General features: G+C 34.1%; 1 protein-coding gene and 1 long non-coding RNA gene across 11 annotated transcripts; both read left to right on the top strand.

The window, feature by feature from the left end:
* Positions 1-583: 583 nt before the first annotated feature.
* LOC110926528 lies at positions 584-3219 on the top strand. The gene is made up of 6 exons (XM_022170311.2): positions 584-775; positions 1208-1667; positions 1751-2161; positions 2242-2370; positions 2450-2853; positions 2927-3219. The coding sequence occupies exons 1-6, from the start codon at positions 662-664 to the stop codon at positions 3011-3013; spliced, it is 1605 nt and encodes a 534-aa protein (XP_022026003.1). The 5' UTR covers positions 584-661; the 3' UTR covers positions 3014-3219.
* Positions 3220-8705: 5486 nt separating this feature from the next.
* Positions 8706-14738, top strand: LOC110922545. 10 transcript variants are annotated; one of them, XR_004885590.1, is made up of 11 exons: positions 8706-8799; positions 9032-9157; positions 9259-9314; positions 9479-9525; positions 10195-10280; positions 10514-10696; positions 10786-11704; positions 12164-12210; positions 13130-13233; positions 14106-14216; positions 14456-14738. It is a non-coding gene; the product is annotated as an uncharacterized LOC110922545 (long non-coding RNA). The 10 variants fall into 10 exon arrangements; XR_004885586.1 differs by lacking the exon at positions 9479-9525 and adding an exon at positions 14287-14345 and having other exon boundaries at positions 9256-9314; XR_004885585.1 differs by lacking the exon at positions 9479-9525 and adding an exon at positions 14287-14368 and having other exon boundaries at positions 9256-9314.
* Positions 14739-15015: the final 277 nt, after the last annotated feature.

The raw sequence follows: 15015 nt of genomic DNA, 5'->3' as shown, positions 1-15015 counted from the left end.
CATGTAGCTAGGAAGTAGAAGGAAGTCAGAGAGAATGGTGTTGCAAGGGATTATGCTTACTGCTTGTTGGCTTTTATGGAAGGTCAGAAATAACCTTCGGTTCAACGGCAAGAGATGCAAAGTGAAAGAGATTTTCAGCTAAGTTAGGGCTTTTAATTTTCTTTGGTATAAACATAGAGCCAATAATGGTTTGTTAGATTGGACGGACTGGTGTAAATTTGTTAATATGTAAGTTGTTTTGTCTGTTGTTGTTCGTCCCAGTTTTCAGGTTCGGCGTTTTTTAACCTTTCAAAAAAAAAAAAAAAAAACTTTTAACGATTATTAAATATTCCATAGCGGCTTAGACATACATATAAGATTTAGGTTATAGGAAACCATTCCATTCCTGTACTTCAAAACCCTAAACAACCCATGTGCAAATCAAAAGACGCGGCCGATGGGCTTCCAGCCCAACTCAGATAACCCATCTTCAACATTAAATTAAAATTAATAATTAAAAAAACAATGAAAGATAATTCAAAATTCAAACCAACGCTGCTCCAACGGTCGGATTCCGGCAGGGTTTGCGTATAAATATGTCCATTGTCCAAACAATTTCAATACCCTCATCGCCCTTCACTCATACGCCGACTCACTTTAGAAACCCTAATTTTCAGATCTCATGGATTTCCACAGCCTAGCCAGGAAAGAGCTTCAATCACTCTGCAAGCTCAACAAGATCCCTGCTAACCTCACCAATGTCGCCATGGCCGATGCTCTCCAATCTCTCGATGTCGTAAGTCGTTTTCTTTTTCTTTTATCTTATTTATCGTAGCTGATTTTGTCTCAAAAATAATCACTATCATAAACATATATTTTAATTTATGTGATTATTTTTTGTTTTTTTTTTCACCTGATTGATGTAGTTTGTGAGGATGATTTTATCATGCTTTTGCTGTAATAATCTGAGATCTGTTTTAGGACAACATTTATTACCGATTGATATCATTGTTTAAATTAATATGTTCCTGACATTTAGGGTTTTTTTAACATCTCACAATCTGAAACTGCTTTTTTATTAAGTTTTTGATATTTATTTAGTATTGTTTCTAAATGCTATTAGTAATTTTATCTGATGTTGTTGTAATAAATTAAAATCTGATTGATCTTAATATGAATAGTCATATCAAATTGTTTGGTAAAATGGTTGTTTGTTTGTTATCCATAGGTTGTTGGTATTGAGGAGTATTTGAATACCTCACAGTCCGAGACGGTTGAATCAGCGGAAACGGTTGAGGTTCCTTCACCTAAGGCTCCTCAAACCCGATGCAAGACGTCCACTCGCCAAAAGGCGAAGCCAACCGAGACTGAAAGCTTGCAGACCACTGTTACCAGGACAACTCGCAGGGGAAGTAAACAATTACCCAAAGAAGTTGAAGAATCAAAGAATGACCAGTTGAAAACTCCGGCCGTTTCCAGAACCTCTAGGAAGGCTCCAGTAACTACGACTCGCCGGAATGTCAGCAACCAACTGAATGAGTGTGAAAACGAGCCGAAAGAAGAGGGTTTGGTAGAGAATAGGTATAGCACCAGGCGATCAACTAGGGTTACTGAAAAGAAGTCAGCAGCTCCAAGAGGGAAGAAGGGAGTTGAGAAGGCTGTTAAGATTGATTCTCTCTTGGATCAAGGTTTGTATTTTATGATTACTCACACATGAGTACATGTTTTTTATTAAAACCGACAATAATTTAACTGAACCAACAATATGCAGGTAACTCATCTGCGGAAGTGGAAGACGTTTGTAACACGTTTGAGAAGCTAGATGTGGAGGTTATAGAGGAAGAAGTAACACACGAGAGTGTAGAAGAAGCCGAAGATTCTGGTGAAGTTAACAGTCTAAAGGAGGATGTGGATCTAGAACACAATTTGAACATCTCAACGATGAAAATCGATCAAGTGTCTGATGTGAAACCAGAATCGGATGGCATCTCAGGCCCATCTGAAGAACTTATCAATCTAAAGGAGGACCTAGAAGATGATTTGAAAACTGATCAAGTATGTGATCTGAAACCAGACTCGGATGAGAATTTAGTGCAGAAAGTCGATTCTGGAGACGATTTAATGAAGGAACACAATTCTGTTGTGGTTCAAGAAGAACATTCTGAATGCCTTCTTGAATCAGGTAAGAACCTTACGACACAGAAGTATTTTAGTTTACTGAACCATTATGTCAATATCAAACTAATGATCCAGTTTCTGCAGGGGATGATGCTGCTGATATGGAACATGAAGACACTCCGTGTGTTGACTCAGAGATGGTCATTGATAACTCTGAGTACCCGATCGATGAACTAACCACAAAGGAGCCGGAAGAAATGTCTGAAAATACTGGTATGCAATTCATGATATCTTGTTTGTGTGTGTGAGTGTACTGTATATATGTATGTATAATCTAACATTCATCCTGCAGTTGATGCAATTTCCACCATTGAGGACCATTCCATCACCGAGGAAGTTGAAGACAATGTGACTGAGGATTCCGGCCCAACTCAAAACCCATTAATCTTAACTGAAGTTACGGGCCACCCGACACCATTCAAGAAAGCTACACCCTTTAAGAAAATGTCTGAGGAAGTTGAAATGTCTGAGGAAGTTGAAGATAAGAAGCCTGAGTTCTTTACGGAAAACACTGATGCGGGCTCTGGCCTGACCCAACACCCATCCGAGAACACGTTTAACGTTGTTTCAGATGACAAAGAGAACAAAGTGGATGAAGGAAAAATTAGAAAGAAAGAGAGCTTGAATGATTTAAGTATTAGGCAGCTAAAGAAGCAATTGAAAGCATTAACATTGAAAAGCCTGGATTCTAATAAGGTAAGGCAGATGGATTATGTAATTATTGTTTTGATTTATGGTGTATAAATGTTATTCTTGTTGTAATGATCAGGAGGAGGCTGCTGCTACTGGTACAAGACCTGCCCTGCAAGCATTGTGTGATAACCAGATGATGGCTTCTAGTGAGACTGCAAATTAAGACATCTACTTTTGTTTTGAATCATCTGTATGATGATATATAGGGTTTGAAAGTTGCATACAAGGTTGTGATGAACAATGACTGTTTGTTTCGTCCTATAAAAAACCTTGTATTTGTTTTGAACATGTGCGGTCTAAATGAACATTGTGACCTAAGAAATGTTTGATGAAGATATATTACTTTCCAGTATTGTTCTCTTAATTAAATACTTTTAAAGTGCTAATAACACTGTGTGTCTTCAAATCATCATGTTTCTATAATATATACATCAACTGATATAAATGTATGTGACACGTCATTGAGTATAGTGTTTTTTTTGACCGGCTAGATGTTTTCACCGAAGGGGGATCGAACCCCCACCTCATTGAATAAAGTGTTTTTTAACGGCTAATTTTATTCAATCATTTTAATAGACTAGCAGGAAACTAGTCAATACAAACACTAAGTAAACCCCATTACAACTACAGCTCATAAAACAGAGCCTGCACCAAAACTACCATCCCACCTTATTCAAATTAAAACTTTTCCAAATCTCCCACTCCAGGCCATAAATGACTAAAGGTCTTCACTTCCCCAATTACCGACTGAATCGAGCACGGGGCTTGTTCGAAAACTCGAGCATTCCTATGTTTCCAAATGCACCAGAACGTCGTTAAAACTACCGCGTGAAGAGCTTTCCGGTTATAAATGTATCTATATCCCACCAGGTCCTTTATTCCAAATGCATAAATCGGTTGGAGCTTGCACCATTGGGAGATTACTGACCAAACTGATTGAGCGAAACCACAAGACACAAAAACATGTTCGACCGTTTCCGGGACTTCCCCACACGTGGGACATAAAACAGAGGGCACGAATATATGTCTATTCATCAAGGCGCATCTCGTTGGTAGGCGGTCAAGTTCTGCTCGCCACACCACTATTCCCACCTTCTTTGGAATCCAACTGTTCCACCTGCTTACTCGTGCCGGAGTGTCACGGAGAAAGGACCCAGGCCGTCCAACGTCCAAACCCACCTGTCAGGCCCATGGGACAGATTTGGATGTCCCAGAGCCGTCTCCAATTGTTGCAGATCAGCCGTTTCGACCCCATCGACCAGCTCTCTTTTCCAGTCCCAGATTTGAACTTTTCACCCGGTCTGCCACCTTACAGAACTTATCATTTTCTATAGCAAAAAGATTCGGGAAGCGATTCGCCAATGGTTCATCTCCCCACCAGCAGTCAAGCCAAAACATTACACATCTTCCATCCCTCACCAGACCCTTAATATATCTGGACAAATTTATATCAGCCAGCCCTAACTCATTGGCCGACTTCGCTATTTGTTTCCAAGGACCGGAGATCGTTAGTTTTGCTGGAATAAAATTCCAATTTCTCGCATTGTGGTGTATTGCCCATACTACCCTTCTCCATAAACCCGATTCTTCGCCCTTAAAGCGCCACCACCACTTTGCCAACAAGGCAGAATTCATATCCCTTAACGACCCGAATCCCAACCCTCCATAATTGACAGGAGCTATCACCTTTTGCCACGCGACCCAATTAGCCTTAGCCTTTTCATCCGACCCACCCCAAAAGAATACACGTCTCATACGGTCCAACAACTCGATAACCTTTTCGGGAGCCCGATACAAGGAAAAATAGTACGTTGGAAGGGAATTGAGGACAGACTTTATCATAGTAACCCGTCCCCCAAACGAAAGGGTCTTTGCTTTCCATACAGATAATCTTCTTTGAAACGTATCCAACACAGGTTTCCAATGTCGACATAGGTTCATATTAGCTCCGACTTGAAGCCCTAAGAATTTAAACGGGAGGCTACCAATCTTGCATTTCAACAACTGTGCCATCTCCGATGTCTCCGCATCCCCTACGCCAATACCAATTAAACTGCACTTAGCCATATTTACCCTCAAACCCGACACCAAGTAGAAGCACCATAAGATCCGTCGCAAATTCAAAATATTAGCACGAGACCATTCTCCTAGAAAAACTACATCGTCAGCGTAGATAAGGTGTGATAATACCGGTCCCGAATTCGTGCAACTAAGACCATGAAAAAGGCCGACGGAGCAAGCCCTTTTCATAATCCCTGTGAGAGCTTCCATTGCAAGAACGAACAAAAATGGTGAGATAGGATCTCCTTGACGCAATCCGCGATGGCAAGAAAACTCTAGTGTAGGGGATCCATTCACCAAAACCGAGGCTCGCGCCGACGATACTACTGCCAAAATCCACTTTCGCCAAAGGCTGGGAAAATTCATTTGGTGCAGAATGGAATCCAAGAACCCCCAGTTAATAGAATCATACGCTTTATCTATGTCGATCTTAAAAAACATCCCTTTGGCTTTGGCCTTCTTCATCCATCCAACTAATTCGTTTAGCACCAATGGCCCATCGATTATGTTTCTGCCTGCTAAAAACGCCGACTGTTCGGCCGAGACGAGCTTTCCCACCACAGGCTTCAGCCTGTTCACTAGTACTTTAGAAACCACCTTGTTAATAAGAGATTGAAGATAAGTTTGGTCTACAAAATTGAAACCGCCATCCTTTTCAATAAAACAAAAATATATTTAAAATACATCACGAGTTATATTGTTTTACAAAAATACATCGGCATAATTAATAAGACAATATATTTAAAAAATATATAATTAATAAGAGAGTAAATTGCCAAAATCGCTACTTGCAAAAATTGTTTCGAGGCCTTAACGATTTTACTTTTGCATGATTTTTTGTCAGAAGTTGGTTAACACCATAAATGATCTTGGGTCATTTTATGCTGATGTTTTTTGTCAATAAAAAACGGTTGACATCAAACTGTTTGATAATTTTTTACGAGTTCAAAATGGTGGTTTTTTTAATCTTTAAAGGTCCTTCGATTGTAAAAAGGGCTAAAGTGACTAGAATGTCTCCTAATGGGTCGTTTCGGGTAAAACGTCATACCGGAAGAAATCAATGAAAAAGATAAGGTTTGTTAAACAACCACAATCGAGTTGTGGTTGATGGAAATATTTTAAATTGTGAAATGTCTCATAACCACAAACCAAAGAGTAGTTTGAAAAGAAAATACGTTTTCAGCGGACACGACCGGGTGACGACTTGAACCGGCCGGGTAAGGAGGATGACAAAAAAATGTGCTTAATGTTTTCATTCAAATAGTTTGAATGACAGGACGGAAAGACGACCAAGCACACGAAGAACCGAACACTCCTAAACCGCCTTCTTCCCAGGATCATCCTTTTGGAAAGTTTAAGTATATCATACATGGCAAAGCTTTTGGGTTTAAAAGCTTCAATATAGTGTAATGTAGATTGAATGTAATAATTCGTTTTGTCGATTCGCTTGGGTTATTAACCGGCGAGTCAGTTATTTATTTATAAAAAAAAATCTAGGACCAAATCATCATTTTTTAAAAATATTCTTTAAAACGAGTTAGAGTGTTACACATTTGTTTATGCAAATATGTTTGTATGAAAACTACTATGAAAGTCAATGTTTAATTAGAATGGGTCTTACAAGTGGTATCAGAACTTTAGGTTAAAGGTTGAAGGTGTTTGGTTCAAGACTTGGTTACATGGTCCGATATATTAAGGTCTAGCATGGATAAAAGTGTTGTAAACAACACATAGGGATATCGTGTGAACGCACCTTACCCCAAATAGATTGGTAAAATACTGGTATACTTAGCGAATCCATTTTTTTGGATGTTAAAAGAAATAGTTTACAAGTCGTAAGTTCTCAAAAGACATCACGAGTTATATTGTTTTACAAAAACACTTATACAAAAATAAAGTTTTAACAGATCAACGTTTTGCATTCCATTTTTTGCACAAGGGCGGGAGATGTGAACCAAATCCTCCCAAAGGATGACATCGCTTTCTTGACATGCTCGTTCTTGCAAGGATAGTTGTTTGAAATACATGTAAGTTTGAAAAGTCAACATAATGTTGGTGAATTCATGCGTTTCTGTTCGTATTAAATGAATCTTCAAAACATTTGAAAGCTATTGTATCCAAAACCTTTATGTAAAAGTGTGGTATGTAAAGCGTCTATGAAATCGTTAATGGACAAGGATCATTACTGAACACTAATTATTGAGAGAACAAAAGAACAACTCTAAATCACTAAATTTTGGGATTTAAGGTTCATATTTCTTACCTTTTATGTTTCTTACATTAATATGTGTATTATATATACATCAAAAAATCATATATTTTTTTCCTACACATAGTCTACATACATGTAGATAATTTAGCCTTACATATAATCTACAATATGTGTAGGTTATTTAAAAACAGAAGATTTTTCATATTTTGTTTTAAATTCTAGTGTGAGAAAAAATAAATCTTACATTTATAATATTTTCATTTAGTTTTTAGGTTTTTAGGATTGAAAAATGAGTGATTCATTTTGTTTTGCGTGTTCTCGCAATACTTAGTGTTCTGCATAGTTAAACGAAAACCTAATTGAGTAGAGAAAACTCAAGAGAACCCTATATAACATTTTTATTTTTTTTTCTAAAAAAACAAGGAATGTAACATAAATGTATTTGAACATTTTTATAAAAAAAATGTAAAAAACGCCTACTAGTTTTTATGTAACATGAAATTTTTAACGTTTAAAAAAAAAATAAACTACTCGGCGCTTTTTTGTTTTTCTTTTATAAATGTTCAAATATATGTTATGCTACATTTCCTATTTTTTTAGAAAATAAAAATAAAAATGTTACATGAGGTTTTTACAAAGGATTTTTGAGTTTACAAACAGATAAGGATCCGTTAGGAACCACTCTTTATTGCGAGAATCAATGTGAACACAACAAAAAATACGTAAAAAAATTAAAAACACACAAAAATATTTTTTTTATAAAAAAAGGGTAAATTTTGTCACTAAAAAAAACTGAACGACAGTACCGATGCACTTGTGCATATGCACATGTGCAATGGTACTATTGTTATTTTTTAATGACAAAATTTAGCTTTTTTATAAAAAAAACAATAGAACAAAAAGTACCATTGCACATGTAGATCAGTACTTATGTAGCACGGGAAAGGGTACAGGACTGAGGTATGGGTACGATACAGGTACGGGTAACGGCAAAACTCAAAAATCCAAGTTACGGGTACGACAAAAAAATATAAAAAATAAAAAATATATTAAACAAAGTCCAAAAAGATATACATTGATGTAAAGTGTAAACTCTAAAAACACTACATCAGCCATAGGTAATTAATTATCAATAGTCAAATTATTTTCAAATTCCAAAACACTACATGATATTCTCCTATCGCACCTTGCTTTTCGATTATAGTCACATTTACCTTGCTAACAGTTTCTTATACATTTTTATTGATTAACATTTATTTTAAGTTATGAAACTATATTTTAAAAAATACATAACAAACAAACAAAATCCCAAATATATATATAAAAAATACAAAACCACATTATATTAATAACGTTGTAAACAAAAAAAAGGTAATAATGAAAAAAGCCACGAGTTAACATAATAATAATTGATTAGTTTTATAAATTAATCTATCTATTATACTAAAGCAAAATAAAGATTGACTTTTTGACTTTGATGTGGCTATTCTCTTTGGCCAGAGAATTACAATTTGGGCGGCATTCTTAGTATCTATATATTTCCTTCTATATTCATTCAATGCTATTCATTTCATCAATAACTTCCACCGCCTTCTCTCTTCCATTCTTTTCTAATTCGACTTCTTCATCTTCTTCAAACGATTTCTCATTTTCTTCATTGATCCATATCCAAATCTGTAAGTGTGGATGTTAATTTCTTAGTTTAATCATTCTTTTTTTGTTCTGAATCTGAATTATTTTTTCAAAAACTATTTTTCTGTTCAAGAAACCCTAGCTCCGATTGTCATTCTAGATTTGTTGTTTATGGTTATTATCTTTATGTTTTTTGGTATAGAATTTGATGTTTACTCATAGCCCTAAACCGATTGTAATGTATAATAGCTTTTGTTTCATATGTTATCTATCCAGATCTGTGTTTATGATAACTTTTGAAACCCTAGAAACCGATACGTAAACAACCGTTCGATCATCTGTGTTCTTCCTTCAATGATCTCGGCAACGATTGGAACCCTAGATCTCTAAAGCAACGATTCGGTAAGTTTTTTTTATCTATAATATAATCTATGTATGTTTTTTTTTGTATAAATCTGGAACCTAAGGCAATTGTTATGTTGATATTTTTCGGATGTCAGAAGAACGGTGCCGGAATACTCTCTGGTCTCTCACATGACTTCTACAAGCAGTGAAGCAGGTACACAAGTTATTGTTATCAATAAGGTTTTGGATTTGAACTCATTAAGGTAGTAATCTCTCTATTTTCTTATGATATTATTCTTTGGTTTTGGTTCATATAATTTATTACTGTTTATATATTTTATTATGGCTTATACTGAACTTATTGGTTTGATTGTGGAGTGGTTGGGATTATGGTCTCTGGGTAATCAGATGGATTAAAGCTTAAGGTATAGCACTTTTCATGTTCTGATTCAACGTTTTTGTTCATGTATTGAAGGTTTTTCTTAATGAATTGAATGTTGCGTGTGTTCTGGTTGGTTTGGGCATGTCTATAAGGTGTTCGATGAAATGCCAATAGTTTATTTTCATTCTATTTTGGTCCAGAAATACAAATACTTCTTTTTATTGATAATATCATTGATTTTAGTCTAATTATGTATAGAATTATTACTGTGTGTAATTATTAAATGTGAGGATTGCTACATTCTAAGTTAGACAAATATAGATAAATAATCTTTTTTAAGTTTTCATTTTCTAAAGGTTCATTACAAACAGGGGAAATGGTCATATCATATGCTCCTGGCTTGGTTCTCATGTTTATGTGTGTATAAGTTTACAAAATTGAAAGTTATGGTGTTACATTTGTCGTGCTACCTGCTCATTATCTATGACTTTTGGTGCAAGTCATGACCAGCAAATGGATCATGAATGCATCATAATGATCAGATTAATAAATGCATTCTTGGCCACCAATCTATATGCTTTCTTGAAATTGATCTTGATAATGACTTATATGTGAGGTTGAGGCTATTCATCAAAATTCCTTACATCAGCAAATCGAACCTTGCTATCATTTCCATCTGTTCTCATTTGTACTTTAATTTTTTGTTGTTAAGAGTGAATGTTGATGGAAGGAAACAAGAACTAATTGATGCTTCTGAAGCAAGTGTGTTTTTTTTCTGGTTTGCTGACACAAAGAAAGGTACATATAGCAATTATTTGCATTCTGTTGGATTTTCAGTATCAAATTCATCAACCTTTTTTCAATTGTTTAAAAGATTCTGGTTTTTTGATGTTCTATACTTTACTACTTATGTGTGGCTGATCCGCCACTAATCGGCAAACAACTTTTGTTGTATAGATGGTTAGACCTTGGTTTATATTTTATTTATTTTATATATAAGTTTGTGATGATGATATTATCTTAATTTTTAGGTACATCTTTACTGGTCTTTGTATGCAACCAAAGGACTAAATTCAGCTAGGATATGCGATTTTGACTATTAAGGAACTACACCAGCATGAGTGAAAACATTTTTTGCTCTTGACATTCACCACCTTATTTGTCTAGATAGGATGCAGGTCCACTCATCATTTGACAGAATCAATCATGTTAAGGTATTGTAGTCCAATGTCATTTTCTTTCTTTTTCTTTTTATTAGATATTTGTTTGTGTGTACTTATTAACATACTCTATGATGTTTTAGGATGCAATCGTGCTCTCTAATATTGTTACAACGATATCACCAACATATGCACAAGCGTTGCGGACTTCACAGTTAGGGGTGTTTACCGGATTTTCTTCGGGTTTCGGGTTTTCGGGTCAAGTAGTTCTGGTTTTTGTCTAGAAAAAACTGACCCGATCACCAACCCATTTAAAGCTCGGGTTAGTCGAGTTTGGATCGTTCAAGCCAGGTTGTTCGATTTTCGAGTTATAGATGTAAAACGAAATTAAATGTTTTTTTACAAAATATAATCAAAATTCATATTGCTACTTTAAGAACATCATCAAAGTTATTATGATATTTAAAAGTTTCAAAACTTGATGTTCTATATATTAAAGAGTCCTACCAAAACATTTTTATAAGAAAAAAACTCTAAATAGTCTCAAAACTTAATGTTCCATATATTAAAGACTCCATACCAAAAGATTTCTACAAGAAAAAAACAATAAATTTTTAGTTTTATTCGGGTTTTATGTTTCGGGTTCGGGTCGGGTTGTTTGGGTTTTTGGCCTGAAAAAAGTAACCTGAACCGAACTATTGAAATAGTGGGTTGGTCGGGTTCGGGTTTTTCGCTAAATCTGGTTCGGATAAAAATGAAGAGCCTTATTCACAGGTAATGATATTTCATCAAATTTATTGCATTCAGTGTATAAATATATATATACAGAAATTTTAATCTATCATACAAGTAGGATAAGGGCTTCATGAAACCATTAATGCTCATGCTCAAAAGTGTGTTGGGATTCTGAATGGAATTGATACTGATTATTGGAATACTTCTACCAACAGTTATCTTATACTGAATGGGATTTGTTTTTTCTCAAAATCTTATGCTACTAAAACATGTTTTTAGAATGATGGATTTGATAAGGAGGTGGAACTACGAACACTTTTAGTTGAGGTAAAACACAATATTTAGCATATTTTAGACTTTTTTACTTTTAAGGTCGATCTTTCTTCATTCTTCCTTCCTGTCCATAAGCTATTGAATTTTAGTGTAATATCCCAACCAATAGTATTTGCTATACAGTTTACCATAATTATACATGTTTTATACTTCTATAAAAACCTCAACGAATAAAACTTATTTTTGGCACATTTTGACATGTTACTCAAGAAATGCCTTTGACCCAAATGGACCTGAACATTAGCATTCGCCGATGACAAAGTCCATTTACCTATTTATAAGCAGGTCCTTAAAAACTGGTTAAAGTCTTATTCTTGAGTAACATATCAAAATGGGTCGAGTCAGATGGAATTTATCATATTTAGGTAAATGGACTTTTATCATATTCATTAATACAAGTGAAAATAGGATTCTAAATCATGATAGTATTTATTCATTTAGTGGTTGTACCAGGTGGCAAAGAATTGAAGTTATCGATGTTGCAGCTGTGAAAAATACATGTGAGTTTAGGCAAGAGCTAGAATATTATTTATATGTACCATTTGGTTTCTAAAGAAATAATCTCTCATGGTTTGGGTAAAGTAAGCTGTTAATAACTTCCACTGAGTTTCTTGATTATTTTAAAGTTTCTTTTTTCACTACATTATATTTTAAAGTTTCTTTTTTCACTAAATTATAAAGTTTCTTTTTTCACAAAATTTCTTATTTACTTGATTATTTAGTTCCATACGTGTATCACACGGTTTTTAGTACATTTTTGTGTATTCAACCCTTCAACTTTTAGCATTTTCACTTACGCCCCTTCAGCTTTCTAAAAAAAATTGTAAAATGTCATTTTGACCACCTCGAGTTTTACATGCTTATTTTTGTGTACGTGGGTCAAATATAATACGTTTTCGTGCTTATTTCTATGTACGCTTTTGGTTGGTCTACGTTTATTTCAGAAACAAGTTGGGTCAATTATATTACGTTTTCATCAGGCGGTATAAATTCGAGTTACTTCACGTTTCGACTCCACCGCAACGCGTGATACCATTCTTTAACGTAAAAAACACTATTTTCCTACGTGCTTATTTTTAAGTACATTTCGTTAAAAAAGTCCATGTTTAAATTGGGTGGATTTGTTAAAAAGCTTAGTCATGAAAATGTAATTGTTTGTTTTCATTGGATCTATCTTTGTTTGATAGTTGGTTTTATAATATCATGTTGTTAGAGTTTTTTTTAAGAAGCATTGGCTATAAGGATATGATTTATAGTTGGAATCTTTTTTATTCTGATCCACGTAAAAAAAGTGTTTTGTATGTGCCATTATAAACAACTTGGATATGTTAATGATAAACTTATAATATTTTTATCATGTATTTGACAACGTATTATTTTGTTTGCCTTGTGAAGTTTACGGGTATTATTTTTAATCAGGTCAAATTTGGTGGCTGCTATTGTTGATAAGGACTGATTAGTCTTGGGCAGATCTGTCCATTTACCTGTTACGGGTCGTATGCGTCAATTCTTGCATTAATCGGGTAAATTTCCTTAATAGAGACTGTATGAAACTTTAGCAGATTATTAAAATTTTAAGTTTGATTAACTTTTATGAATTTCATAGTTTGAAGATGTTCAGATCATTCATTCATAAATTCATAATAAGGATCCACAAATTCCTTTACAAGAAAGTCTTTGTTTATAAATATAGTAAAAAGACCAACATTGGTCATTTGGTAAAGAAATGATGGCTTTTGATGGGTGTTGCCATGACTTAGGTTTGTTAATATTTTATTATTTAGGTGTTTATTCTATTAAATCCTAACCATTTGAACTTCTTTGCTGTACAAATAAAATATCTATACTATATTTTGAAGTATTAATATAATGATTACTATATTTTAATTTTAGGTTACTACTTTATTATATAATTGACGTATAGAGTTTTATATAATAGACCTATAGAATTTGATTCCTTAAAGCTTACTTTATAAACTTAATTAATCCAATTTTTAACAGCGAGGTCAAACAATACTATTGTTTAGTTGCAGGTTCAGTAGACAACACTATGTCACCTTCAGAAAAAGATGGTTTAACCATATGGGAACAACAAATGGTTTAACGTTATGGGAATTTGGGAGATCTGGTATTTTGAAGCCACTCTTAGGATACTGACTTCCCTACGAGCAATTAAATGTGGCGTACTCAAAAGTAAAAAAGCGTGGGCAACTTAAAGTTTTTAAAATACTTTTAAGTATTTTTTTTTTATTTCACAATGTATTATTTATTTTGTCTCGTGATTGTTCACATGCTAAGCCTCACCTTCTATGGTAGGAAGACACAACATTGATACTTTAATTTTATTGCTATTGACAATACATGTTGAAAATTTTACAATATTTATTTTGACCAGCTTAGAAGCGGTGATACATCTGCTAAGTCGGGTTTATAAGATGATGATATGGCATCCCCTAAAGCAATGAGGAGTTATTCACAACTTAGATTGACTTATCTTCTTGAAGAAGTGAGTATTTCCTTTTTCTTCTTCTTTTTTTGCTTTTAAACTCTTTATAGCCCTTTTATTGAAATTATAGGCATAAAAGTCATATACGTCTCGCTTAGTGATATCTGAAACTGCAGCTGCATTGCGTTAGTATGTGCCCATATTTTTAGATGGTATCAAAATTTTAAAAAGTATGCATTTTTATTTTGTTTTTACTATCTTTAGAAAAAAGTATTTAAGTTGTGTCATGTTTTATGTAGGCGAACACAATTTGAGCTACAAGGTATCCTGGTCAGTTCTCAATTCTCTAGATACGAAGAATGTGTTCATATGGTTATTACATTGATGCTCAAAATGGCCCGTCATTGGTTAGTAAGCATCGTACTTTGTGCTTTTACTTTTAAAGAACAAGAAAAAAATTATTTTTATTTGCTACTAGATGAGTATCCTTGGTTGGATTTTGTAAACCTCTAAAGATGGGAATTTGCTATGTGTGTATTTATATAAGGGTGTGCACAATTTGGTTTGAATTTTGGATTAATTTTCATTTTAGTTTTCGGTTATTTGTATAAAACACTTATGTTAGTCAACCGTTGGGCCTTTAATTCTATGACCCGACTTAATTACCACTGAACCGGTATAGTTGGTTACCAAAGATATTTTCAATTTTCAGTTTTTCCCTACCATACATGATAGATAATAGTTAGTTTTGTGGAAAAACTTTTAAGAAACCGAATTTAAAAATGTTATTTATATACTTTTATTTATTGTAAATTAAATTTTCCTAACCGAATTTAAGATGTATTGGTGTTTGTTATCT

This window comes from Helianthus annuus, chromosome 17 (assembly GCF_002127325.2).
Source record: "Helianthus annuus cultivar XRQ/B chromosome 17, HanXRQr2.0-SUNRISE, whole genome shotgun sequence".
NCBI lineage: Eukaryota > Viridiplantae > Streptophyta > Magnoliopsida > Asterales > Asteraceae > Helianthus > Helianthus annuus.
This window is presented reverse-complemented; position numbering and strand designations above follow the sequence as displayed.